Source organism: Artibeus jamaicensis, unplaced genomic scaffold (genome assembly GCF_021234435.1).
Source record: "Artibeus jamaicensis isolate MK-2021 breed Jamaican fruit bat unplaced genomic scaffold, CSHL_Jam_final scaffold_847, whole genome shotgun sequence".
Classification (NCBI taxonomy): Eukaryota; Metazoa; Chordata; class Mammalia; order Chiroptera; family Phyllostomidae; genus Artibeus; species Artibeus jamaicensis.
In genome coordinates, this window is record NW_026522057.1 from 14,668,315 (window position 1) to 14,693,683 (window position 25,369).

General features: G+C 53.0%; 2 protein-coding genes across 4 annotated transcripts in view; one reads left to right on the forward strand and one right to left on the reverse strand.

Moving 5' to 3' along the window:
- The window catches only part of WASF2 (WASP family member 2), a 71,445-nt gene extending 64,246 nt beyond the window's left edge, over window positions 1-7,199 (forward strand). For all 3 annotated transcript variants that reach the window (XM_037149753.2, XM_037149754.2, XM_037149755.2), the window contains exons 8-9: window positions 1,778-2,295; window positions 3,265-7,199. In XM_037149753.2, coding sequence (XP_037005648.1) covers window positions 1,778-2,295; window positions 3,265-3,422 — 676 coding nt within the window. In that variant the 3' untranslated portion in view covers window positions 3,423-7,199. The remainder of the gene's footprint in view (window positions 1-1,777; window positions 2,296-3,264) is intronic.
- Window positions 7,200-14,994: 7,795 nt separating this feature from the next.
- On the reverse strand, window positions 14,995-17,347 carry GPR3 (G protein-coupled receptor 3). The gene is made up of 2 exons (XM_037149706.2): window positions 17,278-17,347; window positions 14,995-16,295 (listed from the first exon to the last, which is right to left on the reverse strand). Exon 2 carries the CDS (start codon window positions 16,288-16,290, stop codon window positions 15,298-15,300), a length of 993 nt encoding a protein of 330 aa, XP_037005601.2. The 5' UTR covers window positions 16,291-16,295; window positions 17,278-17,347; the 3' UTR covers window positions 14,995-15,297.
- Between the last annotated feature and the right edge of the window lie 8,022 nt (window positions 17,348-25,369).

A 25,369-nucleotide genomic window follows, 5' to 3' on the forward strand; every position in this document is an offset into this window, starting at 1 on the left:
TATATGTTACTAAATCCTCACAAGAGTCCTCTTGAGATGCGTACCCATTTTACAGATGAGTAAATGGCAAGACACAGAATTCAGTGAACTTACCTGAGGTCACAGAGCCAGTAAGAGGCAGAGTCCCAACTGATTGTAAAGCAGCTCTGTGGCTCCAGGGCCTGTGTTCTATACCGCTAGCTACACCCGAAAAAATAGAAGTCACCAAACTAATCTCTTGTATTTTAGCTTTAACTCAACACGAACTGAAGCAGTACAATTTACTATTCGTAAAATATTTATGACAACTTGTCCAGTTATCTAGGAACCTAGCAAACAGTCACCTTTTTCTCCTGTTGCTTCTGGTTCATTTCACTGTTGGGTAGACTGTCCAGAAAAAATGAAACAAGGGGAAAGGAGAGATGAATTTAGGACCTGTTTACTTTGATGTTTGTCAGTGTCTCTGGCAGGGGAACACAGGGAAAGAGCTACCAAGTACTGGCCGGCAAGGGCCGTTAGGAGGGTTCACATTGCAGTTCCTCACAGTCACTTTTAACTTTCTGGTGCCAGGTGCCCTGTTCTCCTTGGACACTGTTCTGTCAGAGGTTGGAAACCTGAAGTAGTGCTCTATGCATCCCTCCTACCCCCCCCCCCCCCGGCCCATTTTTCTTAGCTTTTGAAACCACTAATCCCAAATCTCCTTCTGCCTCCCAAATCACTTCCTGCTGGTTTTTGTGTCAGATGCAGTTAAGGCTAGAAGGTCTGTGGAAAATTCCAAGATGGACGCTTTTCTAAGAGCAGCTGTTAGTGCAGGGCAGATACAAATTTGGAAAAAGAAGCCCTCAGCCTCACACATGGCCCAAGACCTTGCAGCTGAGCATGCCTGACCCAGTAGAGGGGCACCTTAATCCTTTCAGCCCAGCTCAAGTCTGGTGGCACATCCATTTCCTGTCTTTGCTGACCTCAGACCTTCCATTACTTTCCCAGGTTTTTACACATGAACACCGAAAATACCTTGTCTAAATCTGTACCCTGCTCAGGTTTGGTCAGCGTGGCTTGGGTTTCCTGCCCTCATAAGATCTAGAGAAATAGACAAAAAAACTGTACTTGAAAAGTAACTAAATAAAAAAAAAAAAATCTAGTGAATGTTAATAGCCTGAGAAACAGAAGGTGAATGGGTGGGTGGTGGTTCTTTCTTGCATGTCTTCATATTCCTGGCTGCTGGATTAAACGGACTGTTCCTGCCCTGACTGGTGTGGCTCAGTGGGTTGGACCAGACCAAAAGGTCACTGGGTCAATTCCTGGTCAGGGCACATGCCTAGGTTTCAGGCAAGGTCCCCAGTTGGGGGCATGCAAGAGGCAAGTAATTAATGTGTCTCTCACACATTGATGCTTATCTCCCTCTCTCTCCCTCCCTTTCCCTCTCTCTAAAAATAAATAATTTTTTAAAATTTAAAGACCTAACTGTTCCTTTTAGAGGAAGGGTTCAGGGGAGGACCGTTTCTTAGAGAGCTGGAACCTAGGTGATGATCTTGGCCAGCCCTTCTGTACTGCTTCAGATAGTTTTTCTCAATTTCTGCTGAGACTCCTCTGCTGATGAGAAGCTCATTATTTTACAGGGCTGCCCATTTCATTGTTGGTCTTTTCTGATCATTTCCGGGTTTTTCTTTCCATTTGAGCCAAAATGAAATGATATAGTCAACCACAAGGAATTTAGCCTCCTAGATTAGTTTACCTACTACAGGTGGATATTTGCACCCTGAAAGTAATGGTGGGTCTTTTTTTTTTGTCCTTTTAGCTACCCAGCAGACAACAACCAAAGAGGTTCTGGCTTAGCTGGACCCAAAAGATCCAGTTTGGTCAGCCCAAGCCATCCACCACCAGCTCCTCCTCTGGGCACTCCACCAGGCCCCAAGCCTGGCTTTGCTCCACCCTCTGCCCCTCCACCTCCACCTCCAATGATAAATGTCCCACCCCCACCTCCACCTGGAGGATTTGGATCCCCAGTGACCCCACCACCACCTTCACCACCCTCTTTCCCACCTCATCCTGATTTTGCTGCCCCTCCACCTCCTCCCCCACCACCAGCAGCTGACTACCCAACGCTCTCACCACTTCCCTTATCCCAACCAGCAGGAGGGGCTCCTCCTCCTCCCCCTCCGCCCCCTCCTCCTGGGCCACCTCCTCTCCTTTACTGTGGTGCAGATGGCCAGCCTGCTGTACCACCACCACCACTTTCTGATACACCCAAGTCCAAGTCCTCCTTGCCTCCTGTGAGCGATGCCCGCAGTGACTTGCTTTCAGCCATCCGTCAAGGTAAATCTCAGCGGTGATCTGGGACTGCAAGGCTTTGTCTTTCTACAGCTGAGTGACTGGTTGGAGGGTGGGCGAGGGCTTCTGTTCCCTTCCCAGGGAATAGCTTTCATTGGATGAAAGAGAGAGGGGGAGACTTCAGGCCTCAGATCAGCCTGACGAAAGACTTTACCCTAAAAATATGGGGATTTAGATTTTTTCCCACTCTGGTTTAAAGTAAAGAATTATTAACCTGGGATCTTTGAACTCCTTGAAAATTGTGCTTTGTGCCTGTTTGCATCCATTTTGTGCCCCAGAGAAAAACAAGAATCACTGTCATAGCAGGTGCTTCTTCAGCTGACCTCAGTCAGTCCTTGTCCTTCACTTTATTGCCTTTCATATTCTTCCTTTCTACTCGCTTTCCCTCTTTCTCACCCATTCCCTTCTCACTTTTTCCCCCAGTCCTGTCCCTCTTCTGTCTCCTTCTCTCCCTTCCTTCCTCCTCTCATCATCGTCTCACCCTCATGGAGCATTTATTCTTTCCGTCAGAGGCCAGGTCGGGTACCATGGGGTGAGAGTGGCTTCTTTGGTTTGCGAGCCTCAAGGGACGAAAGCATTGTGTGAAGGGGACAACTGGGGCAGCTGAGCTCTGTGGTCGTCGGCGAGTCGGGCAGGCTGTGTGCCTGCTCGGTGGGCTGTGATGGCCAGTCCCCACTTGGAGCCTCGTGAGAGGTGACATCCTCACCAGCCTGAGTGCTGGAAATGGGGAAGGACGACAGGCTGTCTTTCGGACATACATACCTATGGCACCAGGGCCACCATTGCATCAGCCTTCGTTTTTGTTTGTTCCTGCTTCCTCCTTTCCTGAGGATCCTTCTCTTTTGCTGTCCTTCCCCATGTTCTACCTGCCAGTGGCCATTCCCCCTTCCTCAGTCCTACATGGGTTCGGAGACTGACTCACTTTCTTCATAACCCTTCTCCCTCTCCCACTAGGCTTTCAGCTGCGCAAGGTTGAGGAACAGCAGGAACAAGAGAAGCGGGATGTCGTGGGCAATGATGTGGCCACCATCCTGTCCCGTCGCATTGCTGTCGAGTACAGTGACTCAGAAGATGACTCCTCTGAGTTTGACGAGGACGACTGGTCGGACTAAGCCTTTCCGCTTGCTCCCACCTCTTTTCTTCCCACCTGCCTTCTTTGATGCCGACCCCAGCAGTCCCATGGGGGAGAAGGGCAGGAAAAAAGAGAATATGAAGGGGCCAAAGCCTTCCCTGAAGCTACCAAAGATATATCCAAGTGCTTCCTCCAAATCAGCATGTATCTCCCACCTTCCATGGTCAGGCCCCATGGGGCCCCTGAGATGTTCCCTCTTCCCTTCAAGTGACTATCGCATATTGGAGAGAAGGGGACACCCCAAAGCTGATCCTTCTGAGTAGGTTTGAAGTGGAGTTGGTGCCTTTCCCTAGGAGCCATTTTCAACTGTGGTCTCCTCCCAAAATCCTTGCCCTCAGCCACTTCAAGTAATGCCAGCTACCTTCTGGCCCTAGAGCCTGCTGTTCCCTTCCCACGCACTGAGAGGTCAGTGTGGGCTGCATGCCCCAGCGGCCAGGCTGCCGCACCCTTCTGCCCCGGTCAGCAGAGTGAGGCTGCCTTTTGCTAGGCCGTTTCTGTATCTGGATCCCCCTTATTCCAGGAGCCATCACGTCCCTAAAGAAAGTCTCAACCCCTCTGCCCAGAAATGATGCCTTTCTGAAGACTGAGGTGGCTGCCTTCCTCCCAGGCTGCCTCTCCTAAGTGTGGTGTTTGGGTGTCCTTTAAATGCCCTTTTCTCACCACCAGATGCCTCTGGACACTGTAGCCCAGTTATGACCTCTTAATACCTATGACCAAACTGGCCCTGACACACAGGGATCTGGGCCTCTACCGGATGTCAGGAGCCAAGCTTAAGACTTGAGACTGCAGGATGGGGAAGATGGGGGGACTAGTTGGTCCTGCCTTTTTAATGATGCTAAAGTCTAGAGATGAGAACTGACTTGCTCAAGGTCACGCACACAGTTGGATCGTGACAGGGCTAGAGCCCAGGGTTTCTGATTCCAAGTCACCTGTGCTTTCTGGGACCAAATAGTGGACACCTGCTGGAGCCTGGGCAGGGCATCCTTGACTCTGTGCTGCTCCAGACCTCACCATAGGTGGAGGTCCCAGCAAGAGGGCCCAGGGCCTGCGCCAGGCTCATCAGTGCTGCTCAGACCCTTCTGTGTAGCCTCTCAGAAATCTTTGCTTCCTCTTTGCGACCACTAGCCACCCACATGGCCTTGGGAGCTGCCCCTCTGGGGAACTAGAGGTAGTGAGAGAAGGAAGGGGGTGGGCAGCTTTGACAGGTGCTGTTTTCAATTCCTCTGCAACTCCTCCCCCTTTTATTTCCCCAATTTAAGCGTAGATTCTGCCAACTGTAGAAACTTCAGTCCCTCGAGCTGGCAGCCACCGCAGGTAGCTGCCTGGGGGGCCTGGCAGCTGTGAAGAGGGCTGAAAAGCAGAGAGGCTCTGGGTCTTGTTTCCGGCTCCCCTCCTCACTACACACGGGGATGTTCCCTCCCTCCCTCCCCTTTTTTTCCCAGAGCTAATACACAGGTGCTATTATTCAGAAAAAACTGGTCAGCTTTGGCTAGCAGTGAGGCTTCTTCTCTTCTGCCCTATTGTGTAGCCTCTTCTGCTGAAACCGGCTTCTCCTGGCTTCTGCTTTCAGAGCCCTGAAACAAAGAGAAACAGGATCTGCCTCTACCCAGCACAGCAAATGGCTGTAGTAATTGCCAAAGCCTTCATAAACCCCTCCGGCTTGAGGAGAGCGTGTAATCATGGGTACCACTGCTGTGCCCTGGCTGAACGCTCCTCCTCTGCCTTTTTCCCTTGAACTAGGGCCGAGACTGAGCTTGTAGGGCCAGCGTGCCCTCCTGTTGGGACTGCTCCTGAGTGTGCCCTCCTCCCTCTCCCCAGGTCAGGTGTCCCTGGCATGGGGCCAGCACCTGGCTCTGGTGCTGAGCATACTGGGCTGTGTGTACCCCTCCCTCGCTTCCCACCTTGCACTTCGAAGCTGAAGGTACATTTTTCAGAACCCTAAAATGGCCGTTGAAGGTGCCCCTGGCTGCAGCCCAGGAGGGGCTGGAGAGACAGGCAGAGAGCAGTGGTTCTCCCAAATAGGAGTCCTGGGGCCTGGCCAGGCCAGGGCTTGGGCCTAATGGCTTTGACTAAATTACCCCCACCCCCCTCCTTTCCGGAAAAAGGGGGAGCCACTGCCATTCTGACCTTGAAGGGGGTGGTGTTGGCCTGGCTTCTGAAATGGACAGTCCAGGTCTGGGGGATGGGGGGGGGCACTGCTTGCAGAAGGTAGGATTAGATCATTAGCTCAGTGACCTCCTAGGGTTTCGATGTGCTGTGTTCTCGTCCTACAGCTGGTTTGGTAATGATCTGCAAGTCCCGGAGAGCAACAGCACAGCTCTGCCTGACGCTCTCATTAAAATCTATGCAGCCAAGCTCGGAGCTTTGTAGCAGCCGGCCTTGGGAAGCCCCCTCAGCCGGGGGGTGGGCTGGGGCCCAGTCAGCTGAGGGGCCCTCTGGGCTCTACTTATGCATATGTGCAACACACCCCCCCTCCACTCCCCCCTATGCTTCTTTAAACCTAGAGTCCTTTAAGATGATAAAGGACTCTATGCAGGTAATCATGTGTCTTTGGACTCTTGTAATTGTAGAATGCAAAGTTTAGTGATTATTTATACTGGGCCCGTAAGGACTCAAGCACTGAAGCCAACCAGCCACCTCCTTTCCTGGTCTGCTCAGCCCAGGGGACCTGCCCCCCCGTTCCTGTGGCCACGGGGCCCAGCTTCCAACGGACAGGCAGTGTTAGAAGTGACTGGTGGCTTTGCCCCGGTTATGAGATGAGTACATTCCAAAGGAGCAGCCTCTGGGAGGGGGCAGGCTCTTGATCCCTTGGAAGCTCAGAGCAGCTACCCCAAGCTCCAGCTTGCCTCCGGAAGCTTGAGCGCCCTCAGAAACGACCCTGGCCAATGTCACCGCAGAGCTGAGGCAGTGTTGTCAGGGCTAATGTGAAATCTCTTCCCGTGGCGCCGGTCCTCCGGCTCTGCAGCGCCAGCTTGGACAGATTGAGGTCTCTGTGGCTTTGGTGACCCTGCTTAAGCATTCCCATCGTGTCCTGGCTCTGCTCTCAGCATGCCTCCCAGTGCAAACCCCCTCACCTGACTCACCTGACTCGAGGGCCTGGGGATGGGACAGTGCCCCAAGGCCAGAGGCTTTTGCTCAGGAGATGCGTCAGCCTTCCCAGGGGCGTCAGGCTTTGAGCGCTACTGGGGTCCTGCTGACCTGGGGACCAGGTGTTGCCCAGAGACACCTTGCTCAGTGAGTGCTAGGGAACAATGTTATTAGCTTTACTCAGTTAACTCACTTGAGAAACTAACCAGTTTTTACTTACTGTCTAGAATGATGTACATGTAGGAGAGTGAGCCATAATGCTCCCAAAGTGCCTTCTTTTCTCTGATGTAAACATATTTATAAGGACCTATTCCAGTGGATTCTTTGGTGTGTTTGCCACATTGAGATTTTAGGGAGTGAGTACACATGTAGTAGGGACAGTCTGAAAATGGGTCCCTTTTCCCCAAGGATGGGGAAGGAGCTTCAAGTAGAGATCTGAGCAGTGGGCTTCAGCCAAACCCCAAAGTGGCCCTTTCCCTTTGCCCCACTACTCAGGTCCTCGGAAGGGTACCCAGTTTTTTAAAGCCCCGTGGCTCCCAGCCTGGTCTCATTTGTTTCCATGCCAGGCTCATGTGCATACCACATTAGCTCCCCAGTGACCTGAAGATTCCATGTAACTATATACAAGCCAATATTTTAAGTAATTTGATAAAATCTTTGTAGCCACCCAGCCACCTCTGGTGTGTGTTTTTTTTAATGGGAGAAGTGATTAGAAGGGCCCACATTGAGAGTCACAGGTGGTGGCCAGAGCTCTAGAGGGCAGTCCCGTGTCGGTGGGCACAGAAGGCAGAGACCTCTGGGTGTGGATGGCGCACCCTGTTCGGAAGGAGGGGGTGATGGCCAGAAACCATTTCGATTTAGGAAGAAGCCCAGATTGAGGGACCTAGAGACACAGATCCCCAGACTCCCCTCGGCTGAGAGGAGTGTGCTGGTAACTGCTTGGGTCAGGCGGGAGAGGAGTGCAGGCCGAGTGCTGATGTTCCTTCCCAGCATCTGGCCGGCATCTTGTCTGCCTCTCAGACCCAAGCAACTTCCCTTAAATACAGCAATTTACAATGGAATCCAAGAAAAGGTTTAGGCTGCTGCAACCCCCTTTCCCAGGTGAGGGGGCTGGGTTTATATTCTGACCCCAAAAAGTGACCTCCTCAGGAAGCAATGGGTTGTGGTGGTTCGGAGCACAGCTGCTGCGGGTAACTGTCTCTGGGGGTAGTTTACAAGGAGCCTCCCAGTTCCAGGCCCAAGCAGAAGCAGTGAGGTGGCCCAGAGAGGGGCGGGAGTAGGGTTGGTGACTGCTGGTCAGGTCTGTTCAGCAAGTCACCCACTGACATCCCAAGAGAGGGAGCAGAAGTTTTGAATTGTCAGCAACTGCTGCGCCAGCCGCTCTGAGCTCATCGCTGGAGGTGGGAGTGCAGAGGAGGGGGCGCGGGAGCTGGCTCGCCCCTGTAGAGCCCCTCGCTCCACCCTCCTGCTCAGGCCTGTGTTTAGTCAGCACTTGGCTTCCCAAGGCTGGTGACTGACAGGCAGCCAGACACCCGCCCTGGGAGAGGACAAAATGGTGGTGTCTGGAGCCGCCCTTGCTCGGGAACTGGAGGGAAGGAATGTGTTCTGGGAAGCAGGAAGCCTGCACTTGAATTCTGGCTTCTCCACTTGGAGCTGTGACCTTGTCCATGCAGGTCGCTTCACCTCTTGGGCTAATCCTGAGAAGAATCAGCATTTACTGAGTACTTACTACCTGTCCCAAACTGCATCCACTTTATTTCAGCCTTATGAGGCAAGGGCCCCCCCATTTTACACTTGAGAAAAACAGGTTCAAAGAGGTAAAGTGACCTTGCCTCCTAAGATCACGTACCTGGCCAGGAGCAGAGCCACCGTTGGACGTGGGTCTCCAGCCAGAGCTGGTACTCTGTTCCCCATGCAACCTAACCAGCTTTCAGAAGCTTTCCATCCAGAATCATGGTCTTTGGTGTTGTAAGGGGCATGATAAAGGTTTTCCCTTCTTGTCTACCCACTTCCTGGTGCCCAGTTTTACAAGTAAAGGTTCATTTAGCTTTCACTTTAAAATCAAGCGATCTGGACTGAGGGCCTAGCCATTGTAGACCTTCAGAGTTGCAAGTACCTAATCTTTCCCTAGGTATCGCCTGGGGCTTCCCCCAGACACACCCTGCTTAGTACAGTGCACACACCTGTTCAGATGCACGCATTCATGCACACTCATGTATATACAAACAAGCACATCAGGGGGCACACTTGAAAATCCAGGCCCAGGGACACTTGCACGCTGCACGCGGAGCCCTGCTTTTGTGCCAACAAGGACACAGGTCCGCACACAGTTACAGGAATACACATAATTGCAGGCCAAGTGCTCAGGAGCCACCCGCCCTTCGTGCTGCCAGTTCCTCACTGCCCCCTCCTGGCCGCCCAGTGGCCAGGGCAACCTGGCTCTGTCCTTTTGTTCTGGGGGTGGTTGTCAGCGAGTTCCCTCCTAGGTCAGGAGGCTGAGAGCATTTTCAGATACTCACCATGGACCTCCCCTCCGCCCCAGGAGAGGAGAGTGTGTAGAGGGGGTTCTGAAGCTGGAGGACAAAAAAACAAAACAAAACAAAAAAACCTTTCACACCCAAGAAATCTCATGATAGAATTGTGAGTACCTCTTCCCTTACATCCAAGACTGTGCACACATTACATTAGAAAGAGGAGCGGACTGGCTGAGGTCAAAGGTCAGGTCTTTAAGCTCCCACCTTACTGCTCCCTCTGTAGGCCTCAGCTTCCTCACCTGTTCAATGAGGAGTTGATGATGTCTGCAGCCCCATCCACTCTGGCACCTCACCATCTTGGGAACTAATGCCTCCCCCCAGGTGTGTGTGCGCCTGAGTAGGGCGTCCATAAACACAACCCCAGGGACTCCTCAGACCAGTCCATTGGAGGATTACCAACACAAAGCTTTTTTTTTTTTTGCTATTTTACAGTTGAGGAAATGAGGCACAGAGAGGCACACTAACTTGCCCAAAGCCACACAGCAAAGAGGCATCGGGCATGGAAATAGAAACCTTTCTGATGCACAGGCTGTCTACATGAGAGTAGAACCCACTGTGGGCTTGGCCCAGAGCCAAGGAAATAGGAACTGTAGAGGCTAAAGCCAGAAGCGCTGCCCTTCTGTCTGGAAGCCAAGAAGGCTGAGGGGAACTCAGAGGAAGTCTCAGGCTTAGGCGTTAACGTGGAGGTAGAAAAGGCAACTTGGAATCTGGGTGGGCTCCACCACTCCCCGCCCCCATGAGTAGACTGCACCAACCTTAAACTTTTTTCCTCTGCAAAGCCAGAGGCAGGCTACAGGGGTTCCCCCCATGCTGTGGTCATCTGGTAGCTTGTTCACCCAAGTCTTTACACACATGTGAGTGGGGTGCCCGTACATGCCTAGACTCTACATGTGCACTCACACAGATGGGTGTATGGTCATGCCTGCCTGCAAATAAGGAGCACATTCATAGGCATGTGTTACATGTAAGGATGTGTTTGCAAGCTTCTATATGTGACTGCATTTGCGCAGTTAGGTGAAGTGTTTGGATACATATGTATGAATGTTCTTGGCATATCTGGCCAGGTACATTTATGTACATGTAAGATTTGCATGCATGCCTACTGGGTTTGTTCATGAGTGTACTGGGGTATGTGCAAACACGTTCACGTTCATTTGTGTGAAGAAGGGGGTGGGGCATGTCCATGCACACAACTTATGTGTGTTTAGATGTGCGTGAAGGGATGGCTTCTTGGGACTGTGTACAGGTGACCTCCCAAGAATATACGTCAGTGTTTCCCCAGCTGTTGTAGGGGGTGCCCCACCTGGCTACAGCCAGGCACTGGGCTTGCAGCACCCCCACCCTGCCCCTGCACTCTATTCCCCAGACCCATCCTGCTTGGCCAATTTGCAGCTTCTCGCTCCCAGCTCCTGAGAAGGCCTGCAGCAAAGTCAAGGGGCTGGTGGCCAATTAGCGAAGGGGTTAATCAGGGATCTGGGGACCCCTGGGGGACAGGAAGCCAGAAGGCAGGCATTGGGGTTGGCAGGAGCTGGAGCTGCCTGTCATGATGCTGGGGGAGGGGATGAGACAGGGAGTGGAGGCTGAACCAGCTCAGTGGTGCTAGAAACCAAGGGTCCGCCTGTGAATTCATGATTGTTGAGTGTTGCCAGCAGTGGGAAGCCTGTGCAACTGTGTACACTGTACAAAAGGTTATGTACAGGCCTTCAAGTCATTAAATGTCCTGTATGCAAATTTGTGTACATGACTATGGATACCATCTGTATACATAGGTGCAGTTTCGTATCTGTATATAAGCAATGGTGTGCAAATGGGTCTGGGTATGTGAGCATGTCTGAACCCATGTGCACACATGTATACAAAGCTAAGTCTGTGTATACACATGTACACGGGCAAGTGTGTTTTCCTGAAAGCAACCATGTGCACATGGAGTTGACACATGGTCTGTATACATGTTTGCAGTGATATATCAGTGTGCACAAATGTTGTACCAGTGTGCAGATACATATGGTTATACATGCACATTTGGGTAAGTATGCATGTGTGTGTTCTCTGAACAGCCAGGGGCCTGGACCCCATGTGTATGCCGGTGTGTGTTGCCTGTGTGTGTCTGTGTGTACGTGCCTGTGTGCATGTGCCTGTGTATGCACAGGTCTCAGCATGTAGGGAGCAGGGGGATGCGGAGCTGGAGGGCTGCAGGCTTCAGGAGAGAATCTGACAGACGAGACTTGCCGCAGCACCCGGCCCTGAGAGCCTGTTTTCCAGCCTGTGGAAGCTGTGAGCCCGTGAACTCATCTTATATTAATAGCTTCTGTCTCCTCACTTAATGCAGGGAGAGGCGGTCATGGCCCCAGCAGGGGCTCCGCACTCGGGGGCTGCCCCCCTTCCCCACACAGGACCTGGGAAGAAGGGGAGGAGGTATGGTCCCCACCTCCACCCCAGGGCCTACTCCAGCAGGAAGGCAGGGCTCTGGGCCACAGCCTTTGCCTCCCCCAGTCCAGGGAGCCCAGCTGCGCATGCGGGCTCCCTGGCAGAGGCGGAGGCTGGAGGTCTTAGCTACTCACCCCCAAAGTGTGCATCCTCGTGCACACACACACACACACACACACACACACACACACGAGCATGTTGTCCTGAGCAGCCCCACCCCGGCTGGGCACCAGATGAGTCTAAGGCTGAAAGAGACATAGAAGCCTTCAGTTTAAGGGTGCAGACATGGCCCTCCTCTTGGGGACCCTATGCTGGAGGGAGGATGCACAGCCTTGCCCTCAGGGGCCCCCATTCTCACAAAGAAGGCAAGGCTCCTCTATAAATGTTTACTCAAGGGAAGTGTAGCACAGTGTGTTGTAGAAACCACATCTCCACAGCTACCTGAGAGCTTAGCCAAGGAGCCTTCCTGGTGGTATACCAGGAGATCCAGAGATGTAGCTGAAGAACCTGGGAGGAGGGAGAAGCCATCACGTGGGCACACAAGATTCAACCCCCAGGTAGACTCAGACACCCCTCAGGGTGAGGTGGGGAATCCCAGGCAGAGACTCCAGATGCAGCCCCCAGAAATACCTTGTATCTACACAACTACACCCAGACAGACAGCAGGGGATTCACAGCTTGGGGCCCTCCACAGCCCTACCCCAAGATAGGAGGCTGGCCAGCCTTAAGCCCTGCTGAGTCCTCGAGCCAGAAGCTAGAATTCGGAAGCCAAGGGCAGAGCCCACCCAGGGTAGGTTAGGCACTGGTCCCTCTCCTTCTGGTCTTGGCGGGGTCTCCTGGGGAGCATGGGGAGGCCCTCCCCTCCACTACTCTTCTCAAAGGTCTAGGGATGTCCTGGAGACCCCCAACTCTTCCCCAGCCCAGAGACAGGGCTCCTCGCACTGTTTTTTTCTTATGTGCTATTTCTGAGCTGCTCCTGAAACCCACTCCCTCACCCAGGAAAGGAACAGATTTGGACTCAAATGGACCTGAGTTCAAATCCCAGCTCAACTTCTTATGAGCTGTGTAACTTTAGGCAAATCGAATGTCAGCTTCAGTAAGGTCTTTCTGGGCGCCCTCATTTAAAGATTACACATACTGCCGTGTCCCTTCCCTGCTTCGTTTTTCTCAGAGGACTTGTCACTCTCTGATAGTACCATATTTTTAAATTTAGTTCTTTATAACTATTTTCCCCAGCTAGAATTTACACTGTCCACAAGAATAGCAGTATATGAATGAACACCCATTACTCAGAGCCTCAACTTGCTCTTCTGTAAAATGGGGAGAACAACAGTACCACCCAATGGGTCCTGTGATATTGTGTGAAATGTTTGTCCCAAAGCTTGATGAGTGGGAGTCTTTTCCTAGGGACCTTCCAGGAAGGTGGGGAGAAAAGATAAGGCTGGTTCTGCTCTGGTGGGGCCTCCCCACTTTGTGCCTGGACTGGAGCCCTGTGTAGCTTGGCCAGGCCTGCTCTCCACCTCCACCAACTCTTCCTCTTCAGCCACACCCCAAACCTGCCCTTGCCCTTGCCTGGTGAACACATTGTTTCTTTTCTTTTGTCTTTTTAAATAGATTTTTTAAAAGACTTTATTTATTTATTTTTAGAGAGAGGGAAAAGGAGGAAGAAAGAGAGGGAGAGAAACATCAATGTGTGGTTGCCTCTCAACGTGGCCCACACTGGGGACCTGGCCTGCAACCCAGGCATGTGCCCTGACTGGGAATCAAACTGGTGACCCTTTGGTTTGCAGCTCACATCCAGGGCTTTAAATATTTTATTTATTTATTTGTAAAGAGCAAGAGAAAAGGAAGGAGAGGGAGAGAAACATCAATGTGTGGTTGCCTCTTGGGCACCTCCAACCCAGGCATGTGCCCTGACTGGGAATTGAACCAACAGCCCTCTGGTTTGCAGGCCCACACTCAATCCACTGAGCTATACTATGCAGGGCTCTTTTCTTTCTTTTTTATCCTTTGAACACATCATTTCTGATTCCAAAACCCCTAACTTAGGGTCCTGCACACTTACGTCTTCAAATGTATATATTTACCGTCACTCCACTAAGCTCTCCAGCTTCAAATTGATTAGACCCCATCCAACCACCTCCCAAACGTGGGTGGTGGCTCTGAGAAAGAACCCCAACACAAAGCAGAGTCCAGAATGTCCTAGGCCCCAGGCTTGGGAGGAAAGGAGATGAGAGGCCAGTGGCCAGTGGCCAGAGCTCAGGTTCTGGAAACATGTTTCCTTGGGCTAGTCACCAACACTCCCTCAGCCTCCTTTGTCTAACCTGTAAAATGGAGAAGATACTGCCTGTGCCCTGGGAGGCTTTCGAGGCATAAATGAGGTAACACACCCTGTAACTTAGCACAGGGCCTAGCACATGGTACATACCCGCGATTAGAACGAGCTGTTGTTCAGGAAATTGACATGCTTTGAGTACATATTTCATGACAAAGCCCCAAACTAAAGCTGATGTGGGCAGAATGTGGGCAACCTCAAGAAGGGTCCAGCATCCTGGTTCCTGTGTCCCAGGGGCAGATGAGGGTCCTTATCTGGCAGTGCCCTCATCTGAGCAGTGGGGCCCATCAGATTGCCATCCTGCAGTTACTTGTGTCACCTGCCAGCCACAGTCCACTCTGGATCTCCAGCTTCCCATGTCCCCAACAGGCACCGGTGTGGATTAGTCTCCCTATTCCATGCTTTCCCACGTCAGGCCCCACTCCACTCCCTTCACACACACAGAAAGAAACATTCATTACAAAATCATTTTTTATTCAGGGTTGGGTCAGATACAGGAATAGGGAATGCACTGGGGGCTATACCCAGATCGGCAGAGGGGTCAGGTGTTGGCTCGCATCCTGCCTCCTCTAGGGCACCTCAGGGTGAGGCCTGGTTCCCAGGCAATGGTTGTGGCGCTGGACACCAGGCTGGAGTGGAGTTGGGGTTGACATGTTTGGTCCTGGCTGCTTGGCCAGGTTGGTTTTCCCCAAACTACCACCAGAGGGCAGCAGGCCCCTAGCGCAGAGGAATTCTCGGTTGCTCAGGTGCGATGGCTTCTTAAAAAAATAAAAAACCAGAGGCTGGTGTGTTCCCCTCACAAACCCCAGAGGGGCATGTCTGGGAAGAAGGCTCTGGTTTCTATGATCTCTCAATAAAAAATAAGCCAAATTAACAAAATACGTGATTTCTCTTTCTCCCTTTACCCCCTCTAGGAACTGAGGTCAGAAATGGGGGTGTGGGGACTGGGGGTACCCTGGTATGGCCTGGATTTCAAGGTGTTGGTCTCTTTTTTCCCTTTATGCCCATAAATAAATTCATAAATAAATAATAAATAGATACTTTCTCTGTATGTGCACATATATATATATAGATAAATCTTTTTCTCTTTCTCCTATCTAGGCAACTGAGTGGCTAACATCTCTGACTCTAGCTCAGAAACTAAAAAGTGACATGGTCAAGGTCAAGGGAGGGAGAAGCCCAGGAACTTGAATGGCACAGGAAAACACCCAGCAGCATTCTGAAACTCCAAGCCAGCTGGGCAGTGGGACATTTCTGAGTGGAACGCTGATCATCTGAACATTCTAGAATCATGGAGCCAGCTGGGCCCTGCAGGGATCTGAACAGAATCGTGTGAAACACCCAATGTCCTAGAACTCCAGAACCAGCTGGGTCTCTGGGGTGTGGAGCTGGGGAGGTTGGAATGTAGTCCTGGAGGACCTAACATTCTGGAATTCTGTAGTGATCAGGGTTGAAGGTTCACCAGTTTGCGACTAGACATCACTGGGAGAACGTGACCGGAAGGGGATCTTGGAAGAGGAACAACAGCAGCAGATGGCCCACAGCACTTTCTGCACATCCTGGTTGCGGAAGGCGTAGATGATGGGGTTGATCATGGAGTTGTAGGTGGCAGGGAGCAGGGTGAGATAGGTGTAGAGGGATGGGGAGTGGGCATCACCCAGCAGGCAGTAGACGGTGAAGGGCAGCCAGCAGGCAGCAAAGGCGCCAAGCACCACAGCCAGTGTGGCAATGCCCTTTCGGGTGGCCACGTAGTGGGAGGCAGGCAGGAGGTGCCGCTGGAGAGCAATCTGCTGGGCATGGCGGCAGACGATGCGGCAGATCTGGGCATAGAGTTGCAGCATGATGCCAAACACCATGAAGAAGGCAACAGCCAGGACCACCAGATGGTTCTTGGAGAGTGGATACACCACACCGCATGTGACCCGGGTGTCCAAGCAGTTCCAAGCCAGCACAGGCAGCAGCCCCAGGCCCAGTGCACCCCCCCACACCAGGGCCAGCATCACATAGGTCCTCGTCACCGTTGTCTCTGAGTAGTAGGTAAGGGCATTGTACAGAGAAAGGTATCGATCTACAGTGATGGCCAGTAGGCTGCCAATACTGGCAGTAAAGGCCATTGCCAGGACACCAACCAGCACCAGGCTCATCTCTACCGAGCCAATGCAGAAGACAGCAGCAAAGTGCAGGACCAGGCCCAGGCCTGCCAGCAGGTCTGCGACGGCCAGGCTGCCCACAAGCAGAAACATGGGGGCACGGAAGGCAGGAGTGCCCACAATGATAGCAACCACCAGCGCGTTCTCACAGGACACCAGGGTGCCTGAGATGCATAGCACCACATCCCAAGCCCTGGGTGAGGGCAGCAATGCAGCTGGGCCTGTGGGACCCTCTGCTGAGCCCATGCTGCTCATATTCATGTTGTCTGGTCCAGTGGAGAGCCAGGCCAGGGGGATGCCTGCACCCCACAGCATTGTACCTGTAGGAGAAAGGCCCTGTGAGAAGCTGGCAGGGTTAGGTGCTGGGTAGAGGGGTCTGCAAGGGCTGAAGTGCATATCTGGATACTTGGTGGGAGTCTCTCAGTATAGCTAGCGGGGTCCTACTGTCTTGTCCCCCAGGCTCCTTCCCAGATACCTTTGTCCTCTCCCATGCCCCCAGGGGATCCCTGTCCTAGGTCTCTACATCTCCCTTCCAACTCCCTGGGCCCTGCAGGCCTCTTCCTCCCACGTGTGTGACCAGAAGAGAACCAGATGGGGCTAATAAGTAAGATCCAGGAGATGCCAGGAAAGGCCAGGGCTGGGAAAGGGAAACACACCTTAAGGCTGAGGGCAGCTCTGCTCCCTGCCTATCAGGAAGGATGATGCTCAATTTCTGAGGCTCGCCAGACCCTTCAGGATTCTCAGAAATGCCAGCCCCAGACTCCACCCCCAGAGAGTGCAGGTGAAGCTCCCGCCGCGCCCACCCTGCGCTCCTGGCATAACAACACCTTGATATTCAGCGCCCGGTCCCCGCAACACATACTCGCCCAGACTTCTGCCCAGCCAGACTCCTCTTTCTGGCTACACCTCTGGATCTTTGGAACACATATCCCCTGCTGGAAGCCTGGATACCTGAGTCAGACCCCTCCTGCCTGGATGCCTGGACCCCTTAAATAAGACACCTCCTCCTTCTCCGACGCCCAGGTCCCTGTCCCAGCCGTCTCCTGCTGGCCCAACCTCAGATAACCATCAGTCCCTCCAGGGCCTCGGGTTCCTGTAGGAATGCTCACCCCGCGCCGGGTCGCCCGGCTGATGGAGCTCTGTACTGGCACACTGGGTCCCACCTGCTAGTCCAGAATCTGGGTTCCAGGTTTTGACCTCCGACCCTGGCCCGTCACTGGGAGCCTGACCTCCGGCCCAGCTCCCCAGGAACCTGCATGACCTCCCGGACGCATGGTGACCGTGGCGGGGACCACTACTCACCTCTCAGGACTGGGCGCGGCCAGGCCGCGCGAGAAGGTTCCACTCAGGTCTGGGCAGCGCAGGGTGTGAGCGGACCCCGACAAGCCCCCGCGGCCACGGGAAAAGCGGCGTGAGTCACCCCGCCTCGCCCCGCCCCCGACCCCCGGTTTGGTGACGTCAGCGCCTCGGCTAACCAATGGGCGCGTCGCATTGGGGCGCAGAGCGTGTTGCGCGGAATAGTAATAAGGCCTCGCACCGCCTGCTCCCCCATTCATAAAAAGCGACCGTGGCCGCGGCCCCGCCCCTTCCGACTCGGCCTGCGCTGTCCTTGAGGCGGCGCCCTCTGCGGGCCGGGGGATTTTAGGGGCACAGGTGGGCGAGTCTTGGAAAAGTCTCAGAGAGGCTGTGGGGGATGTTGGGGGGGCAGCGAACAGAGGACCCGGATAAGCTGTGGGGTGGTGGGACCCTAGAGTGGTAAAGACAGGCTGATGAAATTCAGGTGATAGAGACCGACTGATGGGGCTGAATGGGTGTCCCTCGTGAAGATGACAGAGCTCTGAGTTGATGGTGACAGGGACACAAGGGAGCAGGGAGGTGGGTGGCAGTGACGGTATGAGCATGGTGACAGGATCTTGGGAGATGGTGGCTGAGGGACGCTGACGTAGAGAGAGGAGCCCCCAGGGCAACCATACCAGTGTGAGAACGACTCTGTGGCATGATGGGATTCAGAGATCCCAGGCTGGCAGAGATAGTGGCAAGGGAAGATGGACTGTGCAGGTGATGGGATGTCAGGTCACCATAACCCTGCCACAAAGTGCTGAGGTACTGAGGTGACAAAGCTACCTAAGTGACGAGGACTGTGGGATCCTGAATGGAGATACCAGGTGGCTGTGGGGAGAGGACCCCAGTGTGAGGGGGGACAGGGTAGAGGGTGTGGACTGACGGTGACCAGGCAGGTAGTTGCTGCCAGAGCAGGTCTTTATGATGCGGAGGCTGGGATAAGCAGTTGGGTGACCTCACTGATGGCAGCCTGATGGCACCCTCACAGCGCGCGGAGGTGGAGCCTGGCCAGATTTCAAAACCTGAATTATTTATTCAAGGATCTGGAAAGCCAGCAGTGTGCGTGGATCTGGGGGTCACTTCCCCGAAGCAGCTGGAGAGGGAAGCCAGGAAGAGCTTGGAAGCAGAAAACCTGGCAGCTCAACCCCAGGGCAGGCCCCTCTCAACTTCCCATCGCAGGCAATCTGGCAGGTAGGGCATGGAGACGGAGCTCCATCTCCCCAACCCTGTCTGTCCTTAGCCCCAGATTTCTCCAGATGGGTCAGATGTGGCCAGTCCTGGGGGAGAGTAGCGGGCTGCCCTTCCTCCCTGTCTCCAGCTTTGATCCTCTTTGGCATCTCCAAGGCCTTGTGGAATGGGGGAAGGGGGAAGGGGGCAGGGATTAGGTTAGGAAACCGGAGGGACCCAGGTCTCCAGGCCCCACCTGACTTCTCCCTGAACACAGCACCACTGCAGTTCCCACAGTCAGGGTGGGGAAGGAGGAAGGAGGTGACCGGCTAGTGGCAGGGTACAGGGGAAGAGGAGAGGACCAGGCTAAGGAAGATAAAGCACTTTAGGTTGGATACAGTGAGTTTAGGGTGCGTAGCAGGTGGAGGCGGTCCAGGAGTGTGGACTGGACTCAAACCCCAATTCCTCCGTTTCCTAGCGGTGTGACTTTGGGTGGGTTTCTAGACCCTCTGTGCCTGTTTTCTCAACAATAAGAAAGGGATAATGTTAGTATCTGCCTATAGGACTGTTGCAAGGGGCCTGGCATGTCGTCAGCACTGGCCGTGTGGGCTCCCGATGGTGTGTCTGGCAGAAGGAGGACACCAGGAGGCTGAGGTACACAGGAAGCTGGCATCGCTTAGGGGAGGGGGCAGAGAGTGCAGGGCCTCAGGAGACTCCAGCATTAAGGGCACAGACTGTGGGTGACAGTGTTCCTGGTGATACAGTTCTGTCTACAACAGAACCCTTCACTTCATTAGGGTCTCTGCACCCAAGTCACTTCTTCCGAAACAGGCTTCCTGGAGCTCTATCCTAGATTATTACTCTCCCACAGGACCTGGCATGTAGAAGATGTTCGACAAATATTGGTTGACTGGATAATTAAACTAAAAAGGCAACATCTGCCCTGGCTGGTGTGGCTTGGTGGATTGAGCACAGGCCTACAAATCAGAGGATCGCAGTTTGATTCCCAGTCAGGGCACATGCCTGGGTTGCAGGCCAGTTCCCAGCAGGGGACGCATGAGAGGCAACCATACATTGATATTTCTCTCCCTCTCTCATTCCCTTCCTCTCTAAAGATAAATAAATCTTATAAAATAAAATAAAGAGGCAACATTTACAGAAAGAGAAGGAAAACAGGGAGTAGTAATACCCATGGTGTCAAGGAAGGCGGGGCAGTGTCAAAGAGAGAGAACACAGGGGCATCGGTGCACCAGGACCTAGGAAACCACTTTCTCCCCGTCAGAGCTGGGTCCCAGCGGCTGTCCAGCTGGTCTCCGAGGGGCGAGAGCTGCCGGGAGGCTGGCACGAAACGTGCCTGTAGTAGACTTCCTTCCCCTGTTCCGAGCAGCAGTGAACGTTTTTGAAATGTTTTCATAGTTTACTAATTATCTCCCGAACACCCTGCACAATTAGCACAGATGAAGTCATTGCAGCATCTTCACTTCTTTTTGCACCAACATCAGCCTTTCCTGCAGCCCCGACCCTCTTCTTTCTGTGCGTGCATTCCAGTCGCCGTTTTCTCGAGGCCATGGTTGCAAGCTTGTGTTTGGGTTCATTTTTCTTTACATAAGTGAAGGAATCGCAAATTATGTCAAGGCCATTTTTTTTTTTTTTTTTTGCCACCACCAAAATGCGTTCTGACTCTAAATATAAGGATGACATCTGGTGCGGTCTTGTACATTTTGGCTAGTTTGTCCCAAATTTCTGTCTCAGGTACTGCTGCCTTCCCAGGGGGAAGGACATTGAAGACCATGTTTCTAGAACTTCCCGATCTAGACAGTGACTCTGTCGTTCGAGGTGGAGGTCAATCCTCAGGCAGTCAGGGAGGAAAAGAGTGCGGTGATATTTCTAACCCCAAGAAACCCTGAGATCCAAGAGACTCAGCGAGCCTGTGGATTTTCACACACGCACTCTCACGCCCCCAAACCACCCCATGCCAGCAGGGCAGCCGAGGCCCTCACTGCCACCCAGGCCTCCCCTTCCCAAAGATTTGCTTTCTAGAGGAAGGGGCAGCCCTTCCTTCTCGCTCCAACTCATGCCCTCTGCCCCGCCTCCTTGCTTCTCCCCGCCATCAACACCCTCCCCAGTCCCACCGATATGTGCCAAACCAGAACCCAGTGCTTACAGCAGCCCTGCATTCTAACTTCATCGGTGAAGCCCAGAGAAGCAGAAAGTGTTGCCCCAAATCGCACAGTAAGTGACAGAATTGGGATCTGAAGCCAGGGCCATTTGTAACCAAGCCCAGTGTGCCTTCCCACTCTAGCGTAGAAGTCACCATCACCCCAGCACTGACAATGCCTGCACTTGCCTAGGTGACCACCAGATGGCTGTGAGCAGTCGCTTCCAGGTAAGTTCCTTCCTGTGGATCCAGGGCCAGGGGCGTCCAACAGGCAGACTGTGGGCTGCCCGGACGGCTGTGAATGTGGCCCAACACAAAATCATAAATTTACTTAGAACATGATGAGATTTTTTTTGTGTGATCGTGTCACAATGTGTTTAATGTTGTGGCCCAGAGACAATTCTTCCAGTGTGGCCCAGAGATGCCAAAAGGTTGGACACCCTGGGTAGGCTCTCAGGAGAGGTTTGTGTGTGTGAGACACAGATAAGATCCACACAAACTCCTTGGCCAAGCCCCAGGAATCCGGGCACCATCAGTGCACACCCATCACTCATTCCACTCATACACACTGAGTTCTCCTGGGCTGGGCTCTGAGCGGTGCTATGGACAGAGAGAGAATCTGGCCGCATTCCTGCATTGCAGCATTCCGTAAATATTTATTGAGCAGCTGCTATTTTCCAGGTATTGTTCTAGGCACAGAGAATACAGCAATCAACAAAAATCCGTTTTCGTGGAGCTTCCATTCGAATGGGGAGATATGGATAATAAAAAAATAGACGTTTAGAGGCCTGTGTAGGAGCTTGGAAAAGATGGGCTCCGGGACATGAGGGGATAGCTGCCCAGGTGAAAGGGAAAACCACGCAGCTTTGCCAGAATGGAGATCCCTGCAGCCAGGTGAAGAAGAAAGTCACATGATTTTGGTGGAGTGCGAACCCTGCAGCTTTGGGATGCCCCCTTTGGCCGAGGGGCCTGAAAAGCAAGAGAGACTTTGACTGGAACTGGGTACAAAGGACTCTTGCCAGTGGACCATGAGAAGGTACCACAGTACTTTGGATTAACTAGAGATCCTGCCTGCACGGTGACACAGCTGACGGTGCCAGCGGCCTGCAACACAGACATGTGCTCTTTTCCTGATTTACGGAACCAGAGTTGGGACAGTGGGAGAAGGGAGCGCTGTGTGGGTGTAGGTGTATATCCTAAAAGACTTAGCTATTTTAGTGGTGGCGTTAGGCCTGAATAGCATTAAATAAACATTTTGTTTCCTTTTCACAAAAAAAAAATATAGACGTTTAATTTATTATTGAGCAGGAGCCCTTGAGGGTCTCACAAACCAGTGAGACAGGCAAACGTGCACAAACAGTTATGACAGGTATGGTCATTTAATAAACACCTACTTAGCCCCGTGTGTGCAGCGAGTTAACTGTAGAAGAAGACAAACATTGCTTCTGCCTTCCTGGAATGTACAGCCTAGGAAACAAGAGTAATCTGATACATGTTCTAAAGGAAAAGGAAGGTATCATGATGCAGAATAGCCAGGAGACCCCTTTTAAGGAGGGAGGCCATGGGGTCAGTCATTCGAAGAGAGAATAGGAGAGTGTCAAGGAAGGGGCGCAGGAAGTGCACAGTCTCTGAGGAGGCAGAGCCGATGTGTTTAAGGAGCAGAGAGGAGACTGGAGCCAAAGGGGCAGGAATGGAGCTCAGAGAGGTCGGCGGGGGCAAGATCGTGTAAGTCATGGAAAGCAATGAGATGGGAGCCACTGGGGGGCTTAAGCAGGGGAGTCCTATGACTTGACTTCCATTTTCAAAGGTTTGCTCTGACTGCCAAATGGGAAGCAGACCGAAGTGGGAGCAGAAGCAGGAGCGTGACCAGGAACCCTGCAGTCACCCAGACGAGAGATGGTGAGGAGGGGAGGGCTCTGCCGTGGGAAGGCAGATGGCTTCAGATCCACCAGCTGGGACAAGTGCCGCGGCAGCTCAGCCTTGCTCTGAGAGTGACAGAGGGCTTCCTGCAGGAGGTGGCCCTTTAGTGTGGTGTCACGAAGGATTAGTCTGCTGGACAGATGGAGTCGGGAGAAATGAGAAGCTAGGAAAAGTCCTTGGCTAGTGGACAGGGAAACTGAGGCAGAGAGCTGAACACGATGGTTGAACAACTTGCAGCCAGGGTCAGATGGTCACCAAGGCGGAAGGCCCCAGTGCCTGGCAGGGGGCAAAACTGGGAAAACAAGGGCCTGGCCCCCAGGGTAACCTCTCCTTCCCTGGCCTTTCCTCCCTGGAGATAATATCCAGGCCTAAGCTGTGTTTCAGTTACAGGCCCAGAAAAGCAGCAAAACCAGGTGGGCGACGCCAGAACCAACTGCAATGACTGAACACCCCCTGCCCTGCCACTGACCAATCAGCGGATACCACAACCCTCAAAGGGCGCTCCTGGAAAACGGATGACTATTCAACCGAAAGCCTTCCCTGAGACCTCTTCTAAGACTTCTGCCTGCAAGAAAGAGAGAAAAGCCTCAGGACAAAATACCCAGCGGGCCTGCGCTCCCTCTGTGGAGCAGCCTGCGCCATTCACTTTCCCTTCTTCCCCCATAGGCACATGTCTCCTAAACTCTAAGGCGATGGGCACCGGGCCCCTTGTCCCAGGCTGATCCCCTGTGCCTGTCTCCAAGGTCCCCTTTGCTCTGACCTCCCAGTGAGCCAAGGCAGCCCAGCCCAGGCTCTCCTGTTGCTCCCTCTATGCTAAGCCCTTCCTTGTTTCGCTGTCCCCAGCTCTAATAAATGCATCTTCATAGTCACCTGGACTCATGTTGTGAAATCTTTCCTACCCAAGTCAAGAACCTGTACACTACAGTTGACCCTAAGCAGACCTGCTCAGGGCCAGGCTTCTGTCTGGTAACAGAAAGAGGACCCTCCAGGTGACAGAACAGCTATAGGATAAAGGCAAGGAGGTATACAAGGCAAACTGTGTTGGGGAAGAGGCTGTTAGATCTTCTCAGAAGGTAGGAGGGTGTTGGGGTGAGTCCAAAACATGCTGAAGAGACTTGTAGAGCCAGAAGTCAGAGGCTTCTGGGGCCCTACCCATCCGTTATTAATGTGGTTCAGCAGAGCCCTGCACTGTGGGGAGGGGCCTGGAGACTGAGGAGGCAGCGAGGCCAGCAAAGTCAAGACAAGGGAGCAGGGCCCAAGGAGATATATATAAGCAGAAACTGCAGGATTTTAATTTGGGAGACAAAGAGAGGAGGTGAGGATGAGACCCCGGTTTCCAATTGGGTGATTCAGAGGATGAAGGGGGCCTTCCTGGATGGGGAAGAGGGACCAGGCAGTTTGAGGGCCCGAGGCACACTCAGGTGGAGGTGCCCAGGATTCAGACAGGTCCAAAGGAGGAATAGCAGAGGGGAGATTAGCCTCTGGCCTCATTGGATCCTGGGCTACATCCTTCCCCCTCTCTGTTGTAATTGTCTGCTCCTAAGCAGGTGATGTTTCTTCTACTTTTTTTGAAAGATTTTATTTATTTATTTTTGGAGAGAGGGGGAGGGAGGGAGAAAGGGAGAGAAACATCAGTGTGCTAGAGAAACATTGATTGGCTGCCTCTCACATGCCCCCAGATGGGGATTTGGCCTACAATCCAGGCATGTGCCCTGACTGAAGACTGAACCGGAGACCTCTTGGTTTGCGGGATGACGCTCAACCCACTGAGCCACACAAGTCAGGGCACGAAGTTATTCCTGAAACCTGCAATTTGGGGATAACAAAACCCATACCTAGGGAGTAGTGTGGACATTCCATGAGAAGCTGCAACTAGAAGCTCTTAGTAGAACGTACATTGTGATTATCCTAAGGGGCCAATGGTTGTTGGCTACGTATTATTAGTTACAGATGTGGCAGCCAGGGAGGGAGCAGCACACTGGAGATGGAGAGATACTTGTTGGCTTTCAGATGGGAACTGCAGGCAGAGGGATGACAGAGCTGACCCCAGAAGAGGTGGAATAGGGCTCAGGACTGAACTGGGCCATTAGTGATGAAGATGGGGAAGGAGGAAAAGGAGAGGAGGAGCGGGGAGGAATGGAGGGGAAGAGGAAGAGGAAGAGGAAGAGGAAGAGGAGGCACCCTCTCAGGACCCTGAGAAGTGGCTGTAGTGGGAGAAGGACAGAAGAGGTGGCCTTCAGGCGGTTGCTGAGGCGGGAGGGAAAGCTGTGAAAAGTTTCAGTTGCCCTAGTAACAATGAGACTGGTGACTTGATCAGAAGATGTTGTGGGTTGGAGGCAGACATGGTGGGCTGAAGGACAGAAGAGAGGAGAGTGCAAAGATTGAAGCCAGGTGGGCGGCCAGAACCTAGGGCCCAGCTGAAGCTGGTCAGCGGTCCTGAGGCCTGGCTGGAGGGGGGCACTTGACTAGGCCCCGCCTCTGTCGAGCCCTGGGGGGCAGGAAAGTGACCTTGCTTCAAATCCAGATTTTGCCATTAACTCTGTGGCCTCTAACTAGTCATTCATCTTTTCTGAGCTTCGGTTTTCTCATCGGTGAGGTAGGGATAACTTGTTACTCAACAGGTTCCTTGAAACTGCTGCTGGGAGTCCCCAGGGACCAGGTAGCTACTAGTCCTGGACTCTGCCTCCTTTTGTTATAGCCCCGCCCCAGACTACCCGACCCGGCCCCACCTGACCGCGCCCACCAACCACGCCCTATCTGGTCCCCACCATCACCAGGCCCCGCCCATTCTTGTACGTCACGGTCCCG